We start from the raw sequence: 22287 nt of genomic DNA on the forward strand, positions 1-22287 counted from the left end.
TCCATTTGTTTGAATGACTATTGCAAGAATAATTGTTAATCTACAATGGCAGTCATTTTTTAGAGTGAATGGATGACATTATTCACTGATCAACTGATTGCTTGGCAATTATCTAACTCCACCGTCAAGCCAAGTACTTGAGTTGTCAGCTTTAATATTATTTGGGTTTTTTATAAATCATTTCCCTTTTAATCTGAACAATGTTTAGCTGTGAGATTGATTTTGATGATGAGAAATTGCTTATATTAATTGATTTATAAATTCAGGTAAGAATCTTTCATCAACCACCACATTGTTTCAAGGTCAAACATATCAGCTATTGTTTGAGCAATGATTGAACACATAATACATTTAAAACAAGCACAAAGATGACTTAATGGCTTTACAGTTCATGGATTAACATTAATGAGCTGACATCTTTAAAAAATAAACTAAGATTAAAGTGCAGTAATTGACTACTGACACATCTGAAATGAACATTAATGAATAGAAATGTTTAACAACTTAATTCATAAAAAGAAAGATGCAATCATAATACTCTTTTCTTCTAGAATACAAAACATCTTGCCAACTTGTGAAATCAAACTCTTGTTGTTTATCAAGAAATTGGGGAAATTATTGTAAAATATCTTAATCATGTTATATTCGAATTCATACAAGACCCCCAAAAGATAATAAACATTTAACACCTTAGTTTTTGTCATTTGAAAAAAATATTTATTTTTTTGTGTATAAAAAATATGTGAAATTTCAGAAGCAATGCCATGATCATGTTATATCTCAATCCATCCTGTAACAAAGCATACTACAGGGAGTTTCACTGTACTCACAACCCTCAAAATCAATGAAAACTGTTGTTGTTTTGGGATTGATGCCATTTTGCAGCCAAAGATAGGGTATATATTGCAGCCAGTATGACTGGTGGAGGAAGAACCAAGAAAAAACCCGGTAAGAACCACTGACCCATGGGGAGCTAATGGCAACCAAAAGGACCAGCACTCACATCGGCTGAGCCCAAGACTTGAACCCATGTGTACATAGGTGAGATGGCTGTGATTGTCAAGGGTGAGTGCTTTACACCACTCTGCCACCAGTGGCCCCTTAAATTAAAATGGACACATCTACATGAAATTTAAAGCAAGGACTGTGAAGAAATCAACAAATACAACTCAATAAAGGATATTATTGATAACAGAAATGCCAAAAGATTGATGAAATATTAAGCATCTACGAGACATCTAAAAGTGCAAGGAAGACATGGACTATGTTTTGATTGTTGGAAGTGGACTTGGGTTTCAAACTAGGATCACATTGTCATTTATTTTAGGAAATAGTGTCCTTGGACTTGGGAACAGCACCAGGAATGCAATAATAGCAAGTAATGTGTTTACTGCTAATAAAACAAGGTTTTGTGACTATATGTTTGTATTAAGTAGTGTGAAAACAAGGTTTTTGTGGCTACATTCAGTTTAGAAAGTGAGAACCACAAAGTTTGATCTTCAAAAACAATTTCTTGAATGAAAGAGGACCAGCAATGAATCATCATCGAGACTGTAAACTAATGACATTAATGTGTTGGTGACATGGGCAGGCAACTCCAGTTGCTATGCTAAACATGTGTAAAAAAGAACAATTTCAAAATCTATACTCACTTCGAAACTTTAAAAAATCTCCTTGACCTCTGAATGAAACTGGAATCCATGAATTTATGTTTAGATTTTTTCTTGATTTCTTCAGTCACTGGCATAATTTCCCCCTCCGATTGGGAACCTGCTGAGGAATCTTTAGAATGTCTGTCTGTTGATTTTTGTGTCTGTTGCCTAACTATGCCTCTGATTGATTGTTCACTGTCTCCATCTGTGGTGTCTCCAACTTGCAATGTAATACCAAGGTCAAAGGTCATAGACTGTTTGCACAAAGCCCCAATGGTCCCCATCTTAGTTTTACCACCTTTCTTGGGCATATGTGCCTTAAATCGAGAATGTTTCTGTTTGGGTGAATGTGGAGGCTTATGAGCAACAGATGCTGAGGATGAAGCCTGAATGTTTTCATCCCCTCCTGGAATATGAGTAATCTCATCAGAATTATAATGTATTTGTGGTATTCCTACCGACATATGAATTTCTGTCGATGCATGACGAGAGGAATGGTAGCATGGATCATGAATTGTTGCACCTGATGTAGTCATTGCACGCACCCGATGTGCATCAGTCCCACCATCATCCTCCAATAGAAGTGGCATAGATGAGAAGGTGACAGTTTCACTGACACTGGAATCTGTTTTTGATACCACTGGCTCAGTTTTTGTACTCAGTTGTGAGATCGTGAATGACGACATGACTGATGAAGAGGAATCATAAAATTTTGCAATGTCACATGATCGCCTATCTCTAGGTATTGCACCAGCATTGGAATACTGTCTCTGCCTATGTTCCATATCTGAGTAAGTCCTGTCTGCTAAAGCACTTGAGCTTCCGTAAGTAAATACCTCTGCAATTTTCTTAACCTGAACACCATTTGTTAAATCAGCAAGAGGTGTGCTATACTTAGCTTGAATTGGTCCAACAGGTTGTGAAAGTTTTCTCACAATAGTTGAAACAAATTCTGATTGAGATCGTGGAGAGTCAGCCCTATGCAAGGTTATTAAAGAGCTAGCAGTTGGTGTGGAATTACTAGTCCTTTGTTCAGGAGTACCCTCTCTTGACAACTGCTCAACTATTGATTTTACATAACCTACTTTAATGTTTTCCTTGTCTCTCTCCTCTAAACTTCTACTTCTAATTTCTGTCCTAAGTGGATATGTCTTTAATATCCTAGAAAGATATATGGAATGACCACTACGATACCGTTGACTCTCCTCCCATAGCTCTTGAGCAGGCACAATTCTGCGTAATGGTGTGATAGATATGTTCAGTTTTCGTCCTTGCCTCTGTTGCAAAGGTGGTTTTCTAGTAACTTTGGGAGACCCAGTACTATCCAGTTCTAAATTCATGATGGAGGTTTCTATTTTATCTTTGGAGGCAATCACTGGGGACCAAGGGGCCATGGATGATTCTGGTGCACTAAGAACACGAGATCTCAATTGCAATATTGGGCTTTCTGCTGGTGATTGGCGCTTTATTGTGTCATCACTAGACTCATTGGAATCACAGCTGATACCTCTAGACTGAGAATATGCAACACTTTTTTTCTCAAAGGTAGGTAATTTCACCGGTATTGGGGTGAGAGAGGAGGAGCGGGGTTCAAACACATCATCTGAACAGATAGCTGGGATTCTTTGCAGTTGACCTCGCTCTGTTTTCTTTTTCCATTCAGGAATGAGTAGTTCCTGGAAATTAGTTGACTTTTGTTGTTTTTTCTCTATTTTCTGTTTTTGTATTGTTTCAACTGATTTCTCTTTTAAAGAGACTTTTTCTTCCTTTTTAAATTGTTCTTGATGCATTGTCCTGTCTGAAAATTTCTTATCACTTGGCGGAGAGTGACTCTTTTCCCTATGACTCCTCGGCAGTCTAAGTTCATGATGAGAAATGTCTTTTGGCAAGCATATACAAGCAGTTGGGAGAGTAATTGTGCAGACTACCTCAAAACTTTGATCTATTTCCTGGACCTCAGGAAGTTTTAAAAGAGTTGCTTCTTTTTGTTGCTGTAAACTCTTCAAATGTTCATCTGAGTGACATGTGCTAGGCTCTGGAATGTCTCTTACAAAGGCACTGTCATCTGTGGTTTGTTCATAAACACTTTTGTGACCCTCCTCTTCAACATCTGACTGTCTTCTATCAAAATCACCAGATGCTGCTTAAAAGTAAAGGAAACCAATATAAGCAAGGATTCATGAAATGAAAAAGCATACTCATATATCCCCTTAAGGCCAAACCTTAGCTAAAAGTTTATTAGAAAGTATATACAACTGAAATAAATCCTATCAATATGATTTTAATCCACTAATTACTGAGACAAATCACATCTCACTTCTGACTGTTTTAGCAATGTTATAACAAAGGTTTGCTTTTTTATGACCCCAGCCAGCTTTAGTTGGTAAACCAGTCCTCTGTATACTGCAGTTGGTACACTTGTCAATTGTATATTGCAGTTGGTAGACTTGTCTATTGTATACTGCAGTTGGTACACTTGTCAATTGTATAATGCTCTTGGTACACTTGTCAATTGTAAAATGCAGTTGGTACACTTGTCAATTGTATACTGCAGTTGGTACACTTGTCAATTGTATAATGCAGTTGGTACACTTGTCAATTGTATACTGCAGTTGGTACACTTGTCAATTGCATAATGCAGTTGGTACACTTGTCAATTGTATACTGCAGTTGGTACACTTGTCAATTGTATAATGCAGTTGGTACACTTGTCAATTGTATAATGCAGTTGGTACACTTGTCAATTGTATAATGCAGTTGGTACACTTGTCAAATGTATACTGCAGTTGGTACACTTGTCAATTGTATACTGCAGTTGGTACACTTGTCAATTGTATACTGCAGTTGGTACACTTGTCAATTGTATAATGCAGTTGGTACACTTGTCAATTGTATAATGCAGTTGGTACACTTGTCAATTGTATAATGCAGTTGGTACACTTGTCAATTGTATAATGCAGTTGGTACACTTGTCAATTGTATACTGCAGTTGGTACACTTGTCAATTGTATAATGCAGTTGGTACACTTGTCAATTGTATACTGCAATTGGTACACTTGTCAATTGTATAATGCAGTTGGTACACTTGTCAATTGTATACTGCAGCTGTTACCCTTATCTATTGTATACTACAGCTGGCACACATGTCTACCATATACTGCAGTTGGTACTCTTGTCTGTTGTATATACTATAGTTGGCACACTTGCAGGTTGTATATACTATTGTTGGTACACTTGTCTGTTGTATATACTTTAGTGTTAACTTGTCCATTGTAAATTCTGTAGTGTTACACATGTCTTTTGTCTATACCATAGTGTTACATTTGTCTGTTGTATGTACTTTAGTGTTACAATTGTCTGTTGTATATAATACACTTGTCTGTTGTATAATAAAGCTGGAAGAGGGAAACCATGCTGTAACATAATGGTTTGGGGCCCTGGAAAGCCATCATATTATGTAATGTATCATGCAGTATCAAAACAAGTCAGTTAAATGACAAAAATGTCATCAACACTGTACAAAAGGGATCGGAGTGGGTGCAAAGCTTTTGGCTTCCTTGATGCAGTCACCAACTTAAAACTGATGCATATTAAACATGAAATACTTCAAACACAGTCAATGCATAATAAGCATTTAATACTGCAGAGAACTATGTATTACATGTTAAATCCATGTAAAAGAAATCTGGTAAATAAATAGCTAAAGTACATGTACATGTATACTCACCAAAATAATTCACTTGAAAAATTGGTAAGAAGAAGCATGTTTTTGTAATCATTCCATTGTAATCCTCATGTGACTGAATTCAGTGCAAACATTATTCTAACACAATTACATATCAGTATATGGAATACTGAATAATAAAGCATATCAATATTTTTTTATTTGTTACCTTTTATACATCCTTTGAATGTGTTAACTCTAAATTTCACCAATAAATAGTTGCAATGTTAATTTCTAGTACAAAATTGTCCAGCAAGAACCATTGGAATTCTGATACCATTATCCCTTCTCACACAAAATGTAGGCAATCATCTATAGGTCAAATAATTTTACAATGGTAAGAATCCCCCCTTTCCCTTTTAAAACTAGAAATATATTTCTACAGAACATGGACATCCCACCACAGTACCTGACATGACCTTAATGTCAACCTTAACCAAGGTATGATAGATTGAGAGTTAACACTATATACCTCTATCATCATGGGACATATAAATTACAACACAGGCCCTGAATGTATCACAGGAGACAAAGTGTATTTACTTTCCTCATAAGTTCAGGTTTTAAAGTCCATGCCTTAGCATTGTTTTTGCAGTCCTAGAGTGTACCTTAAAATATTCTGCTAATTATGGGAAATCTGACAAGGCTTCTGCCCAAAAGCCTGCTAACTGTGGGAAACTGGACACATCATCTGCCCAGAAGCCTTATCTTTGAAATTAAAACCATCATAATTCAAAATTAAGATTCTTTTTTCTCTTCTCATTTATAAACTTTTTGTCTCCATCTGCACAGCAGTTACATGTACTTGCTTTAACTCTGAACATAATAATTCCAATCGACGGAGTTTTCTACAATCTGATTGGACGTAAATAAATGGTCATGTGATACTGATCTGGAATATCTTACACATTGGTAAATTCTGCAGACTACTTTGGTTCCGTTTCCATGTCATTTAATGTTAAGCTTTATCTACACAATAATAACAATAACAACAACAAACTCCACCCACCCACCCCTGTGATTTTAGATCAAAATGTACACCCCCTCAATTAAATTCACCCATCAGAAGTTAAAACAATGTAATTGCACAGACCTTACTGCACTCCAACACTCATCCCTTTTGCCAGAGAAAGCATATGGCAGGCTTTACAAGCCAATCTTCAGAAATAATTGCATTTCACTTTGATAAAATGCTCCACCAACTGTTATTAAAGGTCAGGGTCATATGATGAGCAAGGGATCTCACTAATGATGGACATGAGTTTGATTTTAAAACATCGAAATGTGAAGAAATCAAGAACAATGAATGCTGTGACAACACATGCCATATACAAACATAATATTCAAAAAAAAAAGGATTAATCTAGTTTAAACACAATTTTTTTTATTTTTAATTAAAAAAATGACCATAACAAGATTCTGATATCACTGGAATGACCTGCTTTGACATTTTACCCTATATTACTATATGACTCCAGGCAAACAAAGATGGGGACATGTATTCTGTCACAGTGAAGAAGCTAATGGAAGGAAACTTTGAGCAACATAAAAGTGAATGCTTTGTTGATGAAATCTGCCAATACGGTAACAGAAATGACGTAAATTGGAATTATAAGGATTAAATGATCATGGTTGGGTATTTACTGATGTGTAAATTGTTACCTAATCACTCACAAAGGTAACATAAAGTCCATTGGACATGTCATATTTACACACTGATTAATACCCAACCATGATTATTTAATCCTATAATGAAGGTTCCTATCATGAGATCTGATCAAATGACTCACAATTATTTAAAGAAAAAACAATATGCTGGAAAGGTAACTTGCACCATCAAAATTTCACTAGAGTTGAGTTGTTAAAGGTAATACTCCTTCCATGGCACAACATTCTAAACAAATTTGAAGTAAGCAATATAGTTTTTCAATACATAATTCAAATTTTAACTTTATTTTTTTAAAATGAATTAATATTATTTTTATACTGATATCTGTATCAACTTTATTCATCCTGTATTTTCATTTTTAGTCAATTACGAGATACAAAAAAATTAACAGTATGAAAATGATCTTTCATACACCACAGTAAAAGTATGACAATGATCTTTCATATAATGTAGCAAGTATGAAAATTATCTTTCATACACTGTAGTAACAGTATGACAATTATCATTCATACACTGTAATACTTAGAGTACTTAGAGTACAAAATGAACTGACTAAATATGGAAAGTAATCTTTTTTCTGGCCATGCTAAGTCAAAATGAACCAAGTAGAAATTTCAATATTCTACAGTGAAACATAAAAACAACTATTTTCGCAAATGAAATCAACTGGTACAAATTAAAATTAACAACAAAAATGTATGAGTTTTGAAGCCTATTCACTAAACACTGACCTCATGAACTATAGTGGTTTACATGCAATTTTGACAGATACACAATGCATGACACCTGTTGGATGATTGACAATGGATGAAGGTCATTACCCATATGTCTTGGTAATCTACTGAAAAAAAATGAATTCTGCAACTGGATCTTAACAAAGTACAGATTTTATAACATACCTGCCATATTCCCTGACAGTGCTTGAGGGGGATTACAAAATATTTTGAGACTCCAAGAAGGGTCTGTGTATATGCCCACAAAAAAAAAATTGTCCAAAAGAGAACAAAAGTTATCTTTCCATATAAGCTTATAAAAAATACTGGAAATTCACATTTTGATATCCCAAAAAATAATATTGAAGTTTCCTCTGAAGCATTTAATACATTTACAACTAAAAAAAATAGTTCATAGACTTAGCATTGTCTGAAATTACCTCACACAGATGCACATGCCTACACTCGCATAATTACAACCACATAGACAATAAATAAAAAAAATATAACAAGTCTCTGTCTATAAAATCTGTTAGGCAATATAATACTTTCTTACTTTGATAGTTTTTGCTGCTCTCATTAATTCAGTAGGGGAGCTGAAGGTAATGCATGTGTCATTTGTGTTCATCTTTGCACACAGTATAGACTAGGTTGTACTGCTGTGCAAACTTCCCCAAATATCTTGCTGAATTTTTCCCAGTAGAGAAAATTATCCTTCTACATCTGCATTGCTATGAGGGAGTGTGATGGTGTTTGTTGTGAGTACATAAAATAAAATGCTCCCCCTTGCTACTGTGCTTCACAAAGTCAAACTTTGTCCAGGAGTAATGAAGTTTAGTTTTGTTAAGATAAGCTTGCTTTGCAGGCGACTTATTCTTCCATGAATTACATCATGCCTTCAAAAATGAACCACACTATTCTGACTACAAAATTAATCATGTTTTTTTTCAAGTGGAGTAAAATCCAAGTTGTAAGAAACATTACCACTGATTATAAACTTTCCTTCAATAATGATGGCTTAAATAGTCTCATTCAAACAAATGAGGTGCTGTAACTTTTGTTCTTCAACACACATCTCTTTATTTTACCTCCCTTCAAATGAATTGGGTTGTTCCACTTTGTTTATTTTACAAATGTAAATTAGCCTAATGCTCACTCCCACAACAGTTTTTAAAGGATTTAACATAGCATTACCCCACAGTTTTCAAATGATTTAACATAGTATTACCCCTGCTATTCTTAGTGAATTAACTAATCTGTGAAATGGTGGTTGCTTATCTCTTACTACCATACCTTTAAATTACCTCTGAAATCAGCCACATAAACTGCTCTGAGGATAATTTTACATGGCATCTCAGCCAGACAGTTTACTTTTTTTGTACGGACTACATGCCATACATACATGTAGTGAGGTTAAAATATGTCTCTCTCTCTCTCTGTTGATTTTTTAACTTTTTTTATTTATTTTTGTTAACATTAATGAATATCATGCTTTTCTCAACAAAAGCATGTCAAGGGAGGGGTTAGGAGTCAAAAATCATGTGCGCATGGCAGGTATGTTATAAAGCAATCACTTCTAACAAGTGGAATACGAACACATGTAGCCTCAGAACACCACCTTACAGGTTGCCTTTCATTTCACTCAGAAGGCTCAAAAATGGTGGCAAGGCTTTTGGGTTCCAAAGTGAAGCATTAAAGATAAAAAAGAAATGCAAATGTCTTTTAGATTAAAAGTAAAAGATAACTATTACAACATGCATATTATCAACGTGGCTTGATGCCACAAATTATTCTAAGTCCAGTAGGATCTTATGTCCATTCTAATCACAGCTTGATTGATGATAGCGAAAATAAAGACAAAATGTAAACACTCACTTATAAATCAAGTCCAACTCTAAACAATATAAACATTGATCTGCTATCACATAATGCACTGGCAGATCAGGTTCTATGAGTTTAATCTACTGATTACTCCCAATAAACTGCAGAGACCCAGATCTGCTATTGTATTATGTGACAGCAGATCTGGGTCTGTGCAGTTTACAACTGAACTTGACTTATAGGCAAGTATATATGGTAACTTCAAATACATCATTACATATCATTTGTTATCACAAAAGATTTAAAGTTTATTTTTGTATTTTTTTGACACAATATCATGTCACAGAATAATACAATATACCATGACAAAACACCTATCAAAGTAAACAAGTGATTGCTTTCAATGCAGACTTTGATACATAAAGAGGTACAGATAAACAGCACATTTGTATATTTTACAAATATATAAAGAAATTTCTGTAATGTGTTCAAATTACACACTTGTGATTATACAGGAAGAAGGCTAAAAAAAATACTGTTTTAAAAGTCATTTACTGCATATTACCATTTTATACTTAAAATCTATCTCTTTCAAAATTTAAAAGAACTTTTTTTTTTAAATTAAAAAAATTCCAACCAAACACTATTTTCAAATGTTGTATCAACAAATTTGAGAAACCAGCCAGAACCAATCTACTGGGAACCAGAAATGTTCCACCTGTACAATGACCATTGCAATGATGCATGGCAGAAAAAAGGATTAGAACTGTTCAAGAACAACTGACGTGAACGGAGCAAGCTGTTAACTGATTAGCTTATTGTTGGAATTTGGGAGTTTAAAGCCAAATGCTGGGTGTTTTTAAGGTGTTAGAAGTAATATAGGAATAAAAGGTGGTGACAGTGCCTTCTGATCCTTTGATGAAAGTCAGCAGACCTTTGATGGAGGGAGATAAGATGGAAACTGACAATAATAAATGATTTCAACTCGGAGTAAGTATTTTGATTCTTTTGTCACATATTTAAATGTTATTGTAATTTGTTCAAGATGGTGGAAAAAGGTAACAAAATCCTTCCTAATAACAACTTGATTGATCATGAAGAAAATAATGACTAACTGTATACACTCATAAGTCAAGTCCAACTCCAAACAAAAATAACATTGATCTGCCATTGCATAATGCTCTTACATGTTTTGTTCCATTGCATGCTTAATGCTGAAACATGTCCTTTCTCCCAATGCCAAGAAACCACTGGCTAAGAAATACTGCAAGTCTAAGAATGCTTGAATATCAGAATTTAAGTGTGTGCAGGTGAGTAGTAAAGGTCCTGAGTTAGCGTTGTGTGCTTCAAAAGGTATGCATCTTTTGTACTTCATAAAAAATGTAAAGCTTTCATGCAAGGAAATGAAGTTCAAGCCCTACAGTAGATAAAATATATCAGTTAACAAAATATTACAAGATAATTAAAAACATAAATATAAAAAGTATTTTTTCATTTATTTCAAGCCTAAATCAATCTTTCTTGTTTTTAATTTACAGTCATGAAACCTGCCATCTGACATTTAAGATTTATCTGAATCTGAGGATGAAACACATGGCACCCTTGTTATGGTCAGAATACATGGGGCCAGTACATGTGGACAATTTTATAACAGATTGACGGCCAACATTTCACACCATTGAAAATGCAAAGGAGATTTATTTTTACAATCTTTTCCCAAAGAAATATTCCAGTGATTGGTACCTGAAAGGAATAGATATGCCAAAAAATATAGTGAGAAGTCTGATCCAAAGTGGTAACCTACTTCAGTTGCAGAAATGAAGGCATTTCATGAACTACATGTCATTTTTATTGTAATGCAAATTCCAGAATAAACTTTGGTGTTAAAAATTGTATTTCTCATTAAATTACATAGTTTGCATGGGACAAGATTGATATAGAAAACATAGACAGCATGTGCACTCACTCAAGTAGCTCTCACTCAGGTAGCCATTTATAATGCCCTGGAGTTTAGAATACAATCAGCTGCTAGATGGCAGGCAGCCTAGCTTGCTTCATTTGGAAAGCACTTAGTACTTGCAGAAGGTAGAGAGTTAATTACAACATTTCACATTGTTTAAGGTGGAATTCAAGTGGGCATCATCTCTAATCAAATGGTTCCTCAGTTACTAGAAACTAAAGTACTGCTTTAACTATTCATAAAATTAAATATGGATTTATCATATCATTTGTATTTTCATTTTATTTATATAATATTTATGCAGATTTTCATTTATGGTAAATGTTTGAACTGAAACAAATCAGACAAAACCAGATAAGTAATGTCTGTTTTACTCAGTAATGTGCAAATAAAAATACAAAATTCATTGGCTGTATTATTTAATGGGTAGGCTGATATCCTATATGTGAACTTTGCTGTCTTATGGGCAGGCTGATACTGTACTTGTGAACTTTGCTGTCTTACTTATGGGCAGGCTGATACTGTACATGTGAACTTTGCTGTCTTACTTATGGGCAGGCTGATACTGTACATGTGAACTTTGTTATCTTACTTATGGGCAGGCTGATACTGTACATGTGAACTTTGTTATCTTACTTATGGGCAGGCTGATACTGTACATGTGAACTTTGTTATCTTACTTATGGGCAGGCTGATACTGTACATGTGAACTTTGTTATCTTACTTATGGGCAGGCTGATACTGTACATGTGAACTTTGCTATCTTACTTATGGGCAGGCTGATACTGTACATGTGAACTTTGCTGTCTTACTTATGGGCAGGCTGATACTGTACATGTGAACTTTGCTATCTTACTTATGGGCAGGCTCATATCATATGTTTGGAATTAGTTGCCTAGACTTTGTTTTTCATTCTTGTAATTTTGTTTGCTACTGAGCAAAGTATATTTTATATCTTTTCCATCCTGCCCAAAAATTATTTTGACAAATGAAAAGTAACAGAAAACACATGGTGTCTATGATGTTCCACCAATGTTTGTTCAACTAAAACATACCTGGTATCTCTGGTTTGAAGATGTCCTCATCTGAGTCACTGTCCCCCATATATGATACTGGAACACAGGTGTCCCTTGTTCTTCCCTGGCGGTAGGAAACACCTTTCTCCACTCCCTCCATATGACTTAGAAACTGCAATATTAACAGATTCTACATAAGAACCATTCATTCCACTTGCTCCAAGCCAACTTCCAGGGACACTTATTAGGCCCAAAGATCACTACAACTGTGCTGATTATAACTTCCTGTTTTGTCTGTCCAGGAATTTCATGTCCACCCTCTTGTTCTTTGAACCATATCAGCAAAATACTTCGTTTAAGGCAATCAAAAATGAGAGGTCATATTCAGAGTACAACTAAATCAATGAAATTAAATATGCAAATAAAATAGTGCAAAATCAGGATGACAAGTGCATATGTGAAAATAAATGAATACAGGTCCTGTATTTTCATAGCAAAAGTAAATGCATATGTTTGTAAAAGAAACTAAGACACCCAGCTGACACACAACATTTCTGTAAGTTATGATTTGGTTACGTGGGATAAAAGATTCTATCATTGCTAAAACATTACACATGAACATAATTTTAATAGTCCTCTGGTTTTGAGCACAAATGGTGTGTATGTGCATTGATAATAATAGCATGACTACAACAAATACATGTAGTATCATTTTTACAAAAATAATATGTGCCAATGTTGTGTTTAACTTGATACAATCAGGAGCAACAATCAGTTTCATAGTTTAAAATAATATATATTTATCTGATAAAGAAATAACTGACTAAAAGTTACAATTTTTGTGGGAAAATATTTCATTTATTAGCTTTTATGATTACAGATATACATGTAATGTGTGATCACTGACTTTTAAATTTTTTATGAATATAAGAACCAAAGTCTGCAGCTATTCCTGTACTGGCAGGATAACATTTGTGGTTGAGATGATGAATTATTCGCTAATTTCAACTATCCAGGTATGTATATTAATTAATTAATTAATCTATAATTTGCATATTTAGTCACAGAAAGTAACTGCTTTTTGGTACAAAGAGCCTTCATTGCCTGATTTTTCATCATGTATGTTGATGTATTCACACAAATGCTAACACAATGCCATGTGGTGGTGCCATTTCCAAACAAAGAAAATGTGGTCAATCGACCTTTATTAGACTTGTATGAAATAAGTTTTGTTGATACACTGTATAATAAAATTAAATAAATTACAACTGAAATTAAAAGAAGTTTATGTTTACACAGATGCATACATGCTGATATGCATAGATGTAAAATAGGAAATGCACATTAAAAGGTAATCAAATTTTGATAACTAGAGACATGAATGGCTATATAGTTTTATATTATTTCTTTATATTATTACGATGATGTTGATTGTAAAAATGTAATACTGGCATTGTTTGAGTGATAATTATATACATGAGGTTTCTCTGAGTAATACCACAGCATGCATGAATTACATATGTTATCAAATATGTAGTCTAAGTAATAACCACAGCACGCATGAATTACATATGTTATCAGTCTATTTGCTAAGTAGTAACATGGATGATCTAGGCGGGGAAGAAAGTTTTAGTTGGAGGTGAGGTTGAGTGAGGGTCAAAATGTGTGATTGGGGGATACACACAAATTTCTATAGAATATGAAATATTCAACCAAATATGCAAAAATTTGTGCTTTATTTGTGCAAGCCATACCTTTATTTCTTTGTGAAAAAAAAAATTATATTCAGAATTGGTTATTGTGTGCATGGTCTTCTTTGATAAAAAAGAAAAAGTTGAAGATGCAGAATGATAATGAGGAGCAGAAAGTTGAAAGTAACGAGAGACATTAAAGTTGACTTAAACTGATCCAGAATTATTAAATTTATTTTTTTACAATAATCTAAAAGTTATAAGGGAAGAAACTAAAGAAAAATAAAAGAACTACTAGTATATATTGGATTTTTTCAGTTTGACCATGCAAGTTAGTTGATGTACAAAATAATTGACAAATTACCAATTTTACAAGTACTGTTCCTTAATTTACACATTTATTTAATAAATATTGATTTTGATTTTGTCTTTTTGGGTGTTGTATTTGCAAAAGTTAATGTATTTATAAACTGCAAATAAAATGTATACTTATCCTTTCTCCATGGTCTACCAACATTTTAGTACAGAAAACTACAATTTACATTCATCATCTTCTTCTTCTACTTGAAATTTCATTGAAGTGAATTATCATGACAAATAAAATCTACCTTTGTGCAAATTGATTTCACCATCCCCTTGCTTGAATTGACAAGTGTGTGCAAATGTTAATATGTAACCCTGCTTAATAATATTAAGAACAGCAAAGAAAGTTTCATTACACTAGTTAACTTGACTTCTACATACATAAGCAGTATTGAGATGTCATGACTTTCTTCAAGCATTATTTTTTAAAAATTCTGCAGGAGCTTAAGTAGAACAAGACATAGACCTACTTTTGCTGAGGAGGATACCGATTCTGATTTGTACTCTTAATAAAATCTGGAAAATCAACATAAAAATAAAGTGATGGTAAAATATAAGTAGAACTGTATGCTTTTTTCATACCCACTTGTCTCTTCTTAACACATTAACCCCTGGAGCTTTTTGTCATTTTCGCTTGAAAATCGAGTAGGAAACACATTTTGAAAGCTATTTAAGAACAGACTCAAAAACACCAAATCCCCAGTTATGTTTCAATAACAAACTGCCTAGTGTGCTAGAAACATCATTTTTCATTGGATATTTGACTCGCACATGAGCAGAAGGGTAAAAGTTGGAGTTCTTTTTTTTTTTTTTGCTAAACGGAGCCATTATTTTTGCATGGGTAGAAAAAAGTCGGGTCCAAAAAATGAGGTTTTTTATCTGTATTTTGTAGTGCAACTAGATATTCCAGATTATTTGGCATCACTGCAGAGCTACATCTGTCTACCTTTCTATAATACCACCCACTTTAGTGTATCATGCATGACCATGATGCTACAGAGCTCGGCAGTAGGCTACTACCTCCTGCCCCGTTAAGTTGTCACTAGGGCTTAATGTGTTATTGAAGTATCCTTATTATTTAATCTTTCAGATTCTTATTCAGTTCATTTCAACAGTTCAATATAAATTAGGTACAGTGCAGAGTGCATTTATATATGTGTGTAGTAGTTATCATGCATCACTGCCTTTCAAGTGCACAAATTTGTAGAGTGCCCTGACATCTTGAATCTATTTCTTCTGTTATGATCAAATGACTGGTGATGTCTAGTTCGTCCTAATGAAAATGGTTCAGACCTGGCATCAAATGATTGGTGATGTCTAGTTTGTCCTAATGAAATGGTTCAGACCTGGCATCAAGTGACTGGTGATGTCTAGTTTGTCCTAATGAAAATGGTTCAGACCTGGCATCAAATGACTGGTGATGTCTAGTTCGTCCTAATGAAAATGGTTCAGACCTGGCATCAAATGACTGGTGATGTCTAGTTCATCCTAATGAAAATGGTTCAGATCTGACATCAAATGACTGGTGATGTCTAGTTCGTCCTAATGAAAATGGTTCAGACCTGGCATCAAATGACTGGTGATGTCTAGTTCATCCTAATGAAAATGGTTCAGATCTGACACCAAATGACTGGTGATGTCTAGTTCATCCTAATGAAAATGGTTCAGACCTGGAATCAAATGACTGGTGATGTCTAGTTCATCCTAATGAAAATGGTTCAGACCTGGCATCAAATGACTGGTGATGTCTAGTTCATCCTAATGAAAATGGTTCAGACCTGGCATCAAATGACTGGTGATGTCTAGTTCGTCCTAATGAAAATGGTTCAGATCTGACATCAAATATAGTGACAATGGCAGCCTTCTTGAAAGCTCTGCTATCTCTGCTCCTTTTAGCTGGATAGTAATGTTGACATTTTTCTAATGGTTAATTGAAATTTTGGACTTTCTTGAGAGCAGTGGGCCAAATGGGTTTCACAAACACAAACATCTTTCATTCTTCTCTAATCAATACAGGTTTTGAATGTTGACATAATGTGTGTATGTGTGTGATTTGGATTTTTAATGTAGCTTTAACAATTTTTCAGTCATATTGCTATGAATCTTGTCTGCAGTGTGTCAGTTTACAGTGATGTCTAGCACTGGGGCATCATGTCCCAGACATGTAGCATGATGTCCCACACAGTCACATTATCTTGACACCTGGATGACCAGTCCTAACACTAACATCTTAATGCTGAGTGCCAAGTGGGGCAGCTGTTAGTACCATTTTTGTAAGTCTTTGGTATGACTTGGCTGGGGATCGAACCCATGACCTCCTGCATCTAAGGGGGACGCTCTAACCACTAGACCACCAGAACATTTGACATAATGTAGGAAAGTTATTTTTTGATGCTAAAGAACAACATTGTAGCAACATTCCAGCAGTTCACCAAATCATGTTGCCACAACATTATATGATAATGTTGTCACAACATTAGTACAATGTTGGTACAATATTACTGCAATGCTGAATTGTTAGCTAAGCATAAAGTCATTTTGTAATAATAAATGCATAACTAATGCATTCTGTAATAATAAATGCTGTAATAATAAATGCATAACTAATGCATTCTGTAATAATAAATGCATAACTAATGCATTTTGTAATAATAAATGCATAACTAATGCATTCTGTAAAAATAAATGCATAACTAATGCATTTTGTAATAATAAATGCTGTAATAATAAATGCATAACTAATGCATTCTGTAATAATAAATGCATAACTAATGCATTCTGTAATAATAAATGCATAACTAATGCATTCTGTAAAAATAAATGCATAACTAATGCATTCTGTAATAATAAATGAATAACTAATGCATTCTGTAATAATATATGCATAACTAATGCATTCTGTAATAATAAATGAATAACTAATGCATTTTGTAATAATAAATGCATAACTAATGCATTCTGTAATAATAAATGCATAACTAATGCACTTTGTAATAATAAAGGCATAACTAATGCATTCTGTAAAAATAAATGCATAACTAATGCATTCTGTAATAATAAATGAATAACTAATGCATTCTGTAATAATATATGCATAACTAATGCATTCTGTAATAATAAATGAATAACTAATGCATTTTGTAATAATAAATGCATAACTAATGCATTCTGTAAAAATAAATGCATAACTAATGTATTCTGTAAAAATAAATGCATAACTAATGCATTCTGTAATAATAAATGCATAACTAATGCATTCTGTAATAATATATGCATAACTAATGCATTCTGTAATAATAAATGCATAACTAATGCATTTTGTAATAATAAATGCATAACTAATGTATTCTGTAAAAATAAATGCATAACTAATGTATTCTGTAATAATAAATGCATAACTAATGCATTCTGTAATAATATATGCATAACTAATGCATTCTGTAATAATAAATGCATAACTAATGCATTTTGTAATAATAAATGCATAACTAATGCATTCTGTAATAATATATGCATAACTAATGCATTCTGTAATAATAAATGCATAACTAATGCACTTTGTAATAATAAATGCATAACTAATGCATTCTGTAATAATAAATGCATAACTAATGCACTTTGTAATAATATATGCATAACTAATGCATTCTGTAATAATAAATGCATAACTAATGCACTTTGTAATAATAAATGCATAACTAATGCATTCTGTAATAATAAATGCATAACTAATGCACTTTGTAATAATAAATGCATAACTAATGCATTCTGTAATAATAAATGCATAACTAATGCACTTTGTAATAATATATGCATAACTAATGCATTCTGTAATAATAAATGCATAACTAATGCACTTTGTAATAATAAATGCATAACTAATGCATTCTGTAATAATAAATGCATAACTAATGCACTTTGTAATAATATATGCATAACTAATGCAGTCTGTAATAATAAATGCATAACTAATGCATTCTGTAATAATAAATGCATAACTAATGCAGTCTGTAATAATAAATGCATAACTATTTATCAATCTTAAGTATCTGCTACTGCCTTTATTTTTGCTATCTCTTGATTTATCTTTTGTAATATACTATGATCTTAAATATTTGAAATATTTTAATTGTGCTGCATTTCACTGCTGATGAATGTTTATGTATAAAACCTTCAGTAATTAAAATCAAAGTCTTGAGAATATTGATGGTTTGGAAGATAATGGTAATATAATACAAGATCAAAGGGATTATCATAAATTGTATAGTCATGTATATTTTTATGATTACAAGCAAATACCAAATATCCCTCTAAAAATACATGAACCTCCTGGACATGGTTGGTTCTCCTTTTCTCCCAAGATGAGGGGTGTCTCCTGCTACTCCCTTCACTCACTAAAATCTCCAGCATACACAAACTTATTGTTAAAAACAAAATAAGTCCATTCATTTTGACACCTTGCTTCCATTGTAGTATATTGATGGACAAACTGCCTGTTATCATGTCACTGCAAACTGACTTAAGCATGGCAAGACAATTTAGTTGCTAATTTACAGCAGCCTAAACCAATTAAAATCCCACTGATTCAGTTGGTTGGGTAAGTAAGAATTCAGTTTGCTGAGATGGATTACACTGCTGTTATAAACACAACTGACCTTAATCTATTACTTTGTAACTGACCTTAATCTATTACTTTGTAACTGACCTTAATCTATTACTTTGTAACTGACCTTAATCTATTACTTTGTAACTGACCTTAATCTATTACTTTGTAACTGACCTTAATCTATTACTTTGTAACTGACCTTAATCTATTACTTTGTAACTGACCTTAATCTATTACTTTGTAACTGACCTTAATCTATTACTTTGTAAACATGATGGCTTTGGAGAGTCCCAAGGCAAGGTGCAGTTTATACTAAATGTACTGCTATGAGCAACAGTATTACAAAACCAGGGACAGAAACCACTCACCTTTATTTAATCCTTTGTAGCCACAACCAATTAAAAAGTATGTGTGTGTGTGTGTGTGTGATTAGGATTTTTAATGTAGCTTTAACAATTTTTCAGTCACAATCACTACGATGTCTGCAGTGTAGCAGTTTATAGTAATGTCTAGCACTGGGGCATCATGCCACAACCATGTTGCATGATATCCCACCCAGTCACATTATCCTGACACCAGGTTGACCAGTCCTAACACTAACCTCTTAATGCTGAGTGCCTAGCGAGGCAGCTGTTAGTACCATTTTTGTAAGTCTTTGGTATGACACAGCCAGGGATCGAACCCACGACCTCCCGTTCCCGAGGCGGATGCTCTAACCACTAGGCCACCGGAGCAGTCCAATTAAAAAGTAGATTTTTTTCAGGCTTTGGCTCAATATATACATTTACCAATGAATAAAATCAGATGTCAGAATAAACTCATCCAGAAAGAGAATACATTTATTTAGAGCAAACAGCCAAAGACTTAATTCACTGACGACATAAATGGATAAACTCTATAAACAAAGGACTAATTTGCTCTTCTAAGGTGAACAAATGATGTCTTGGTGTGCGTGTGTTTTAATCATTGTAACATAAAAGCAACACACCCCTTTTATGATGACAATCAAATCCTGAAACCAATTATTATTTATTAGCATTACAGCTGAAAACAAAGACCAGATTCATTCCTGGCACAACTCCAAAGACCAGATTCATTCCTGGCACAACTCCAAAGACCAGATTCATTCCTGGCACAACTCCAAAGACCAGATTCATTCCTGGCACAACTCCAAAGACCAATGATGTTCTTGACCACTACATCGAAGCCCTTTAATAAAACTTCTCATATTTATGTTTTTGGCATTATGCAGGTTTTCACAAAAATAAACAAACATTTGTACTGACTATGTATGTCTATGACATTTTCCCTTTGAAGAAAGAATGGTTAATCTCTGGGTATTCATATGAATTTAGCACTACAATGGCAGTGAGGGACATGTACTATAGTCAGGTTTACAGTATATAACAAATACTATTCCTGGTATTTACTTTTTAATTGTACTGCATCGGTGGCCTAGAGAGAGGAGAGAGGGTCTTGAAACAAAATTTTATCAGTGTACAAGGCCATATTTATTCAGGATGGTTTTTATTTGTATTTGCAAAGAGAAAAAAGACTGTTACTTGATGATTGTGATAATTCTCAGGTATTAGGAACCTACTATATTCCATTATCAATAAACACCAATAAATCAACAATTCATTCTTGTTTTAATTATGATGTACATTGTCACAACAACCACATGGCTATGCAGTGTTATTTACATGGTAATTAAATATGCTTAGCATTTTGGTTATTCCAGTTGAAAGCTGACTGAGGGCAAGAATCGACAGATGAGGTCAAATCAGCGAGGCTGCCAGTAGAGAAATGAGGCTCTCTTTAGGGAAATGAAAATTTGTCAATGTGTTATTGAAGCCATTGTCCATACAGCAGATGTTATAAGGACAAGCGATCATACACATTACTTGTTATTTGAACTTGCCAATAAAGATAATAGTGGGGTATATCGTAGAATAGATTTGCAATAAAATGTTAATTATATCCAAGTCAAAACAGAACAACCACTTAAAAGACACTATATGTATATATATATGAATCAATTTAACGAAGTCAATGACTTTCATATTTACAATAGAAAATGACAAAGTTTTTATATTTTGTTTGTATGACTATAATGAAACAAAAAGACTAGTTGACAAGTGATCTGTGGTCTTCACTTTACAATGTACTGTGATGTAATTTTTTAAATTGATTTGAAAACATCAAAGGTCTTCCAAACTCATTTTAAAATGCACGTGGTGTTTTGTTACGGTGACGGGCTTTATCAGGAGAACTAATTAACAATAATACTGAAAGGTATGGTCTGTGAAGTCCTTTGAACATTTGTTAATAAACACCAGTAGATATTGTAATGACAGTAAGAGAGCATATGCACATGGGTGCCTGCAGGATTTATTGCAGGGGGGGTCAGTCACGGCCAGGAGAGTTAGTATAGTAAGCAGTCTGAAACTAAAGCTAATATTTATTAAGCATTTTGAACAGAATCTTGTGACATATTTTCAGCTTCAGCTGCATGATGAAACTTGCTCCAATATATATATATATATATATATATATATATATATATATATATATATATATATACACACACACACAGTATGATTTTGGGGGGGTCAAATGACCCCCTTGACCTTGCTTATGCATCAGTTATTGTATTTTCTCACCAACAATTATTAATTGTTGTAAAAACAAAATGGCAATATGCTATTTTTGATCTTTTTTGCAGACCTATATGTTCTTAGTTGAAATTTTATGTTCAATAATCTAATGGATTTTTTTAGAAAAGTACAATGTGATATGTAAGAAAAATCATGATACATTTAAATAATTATTATTTTGATAACTGGATTGTATATGAAAAATTTAAGAGTACAAAAAAATACATGAAATATGGTAACATAAAATCATACAAAAAATTGTTAATGTTGATTGTGACTGAGCAGCTTCTTAAAGCCTTGGGATGAGTCAGCTGACCTTATATAGTGTGGAATGGAATTTATAGTTTTACTCAAGAAAAGAAAAACTCGTCATATAAAAAACTCTGAATTTGGTCTAGATAAATACAAATTGTTA

At 33.4% G+C, this 22287-nt stretch overlaps 1 protein-coding gene across 8 annotated transcripts in view; it reads right to left on the bottom strand.

Moving 5' to 3' along the window:
- LOC149803230 (uncharacterized) overlaps positions 1-22287 on the bottom strand; it is a 425110-nt gene that overhangs the window by 19379 nt on the left and 383444 nt on the right. For 7 of the 8 annotated variants that reach the window (XM_089952861.1, XM_089952867.1, XM_089952866.1 and 4 more), the window contains 2 exons: positions 12595-12727; positions 1653-3795 (listed from right to left, as the gene is read on the bottom strand). In XM_089952861.1, the coding sequence (XP_089808987.1) occupies positions 1653-3795; positions 12595-12727 (2276 nt within the window). The remainder of the gene's footprint in view (positions 1-1652; positions 3796-12594; positions 12728-22287) is intronic. The other variant, XM_089952864.1, reaches the window with a different exon arrangement.

This window comes from Sinohyriopsis cumingii, chromosome 3 (assembly GCF_028554795.1).
Source record: "Sinohyriopsis cumingii isolate HCF-2022 chromosome 3, ASM2855479v2, whole genome shotgun sequence".
Taxonomy (NCBI): Eukaryota; Metazoa; Mollusca; class Bivalvia; order Unionida; family Unionidae; genus Sinohyriopsis; species Sinohyriopsis cumingii.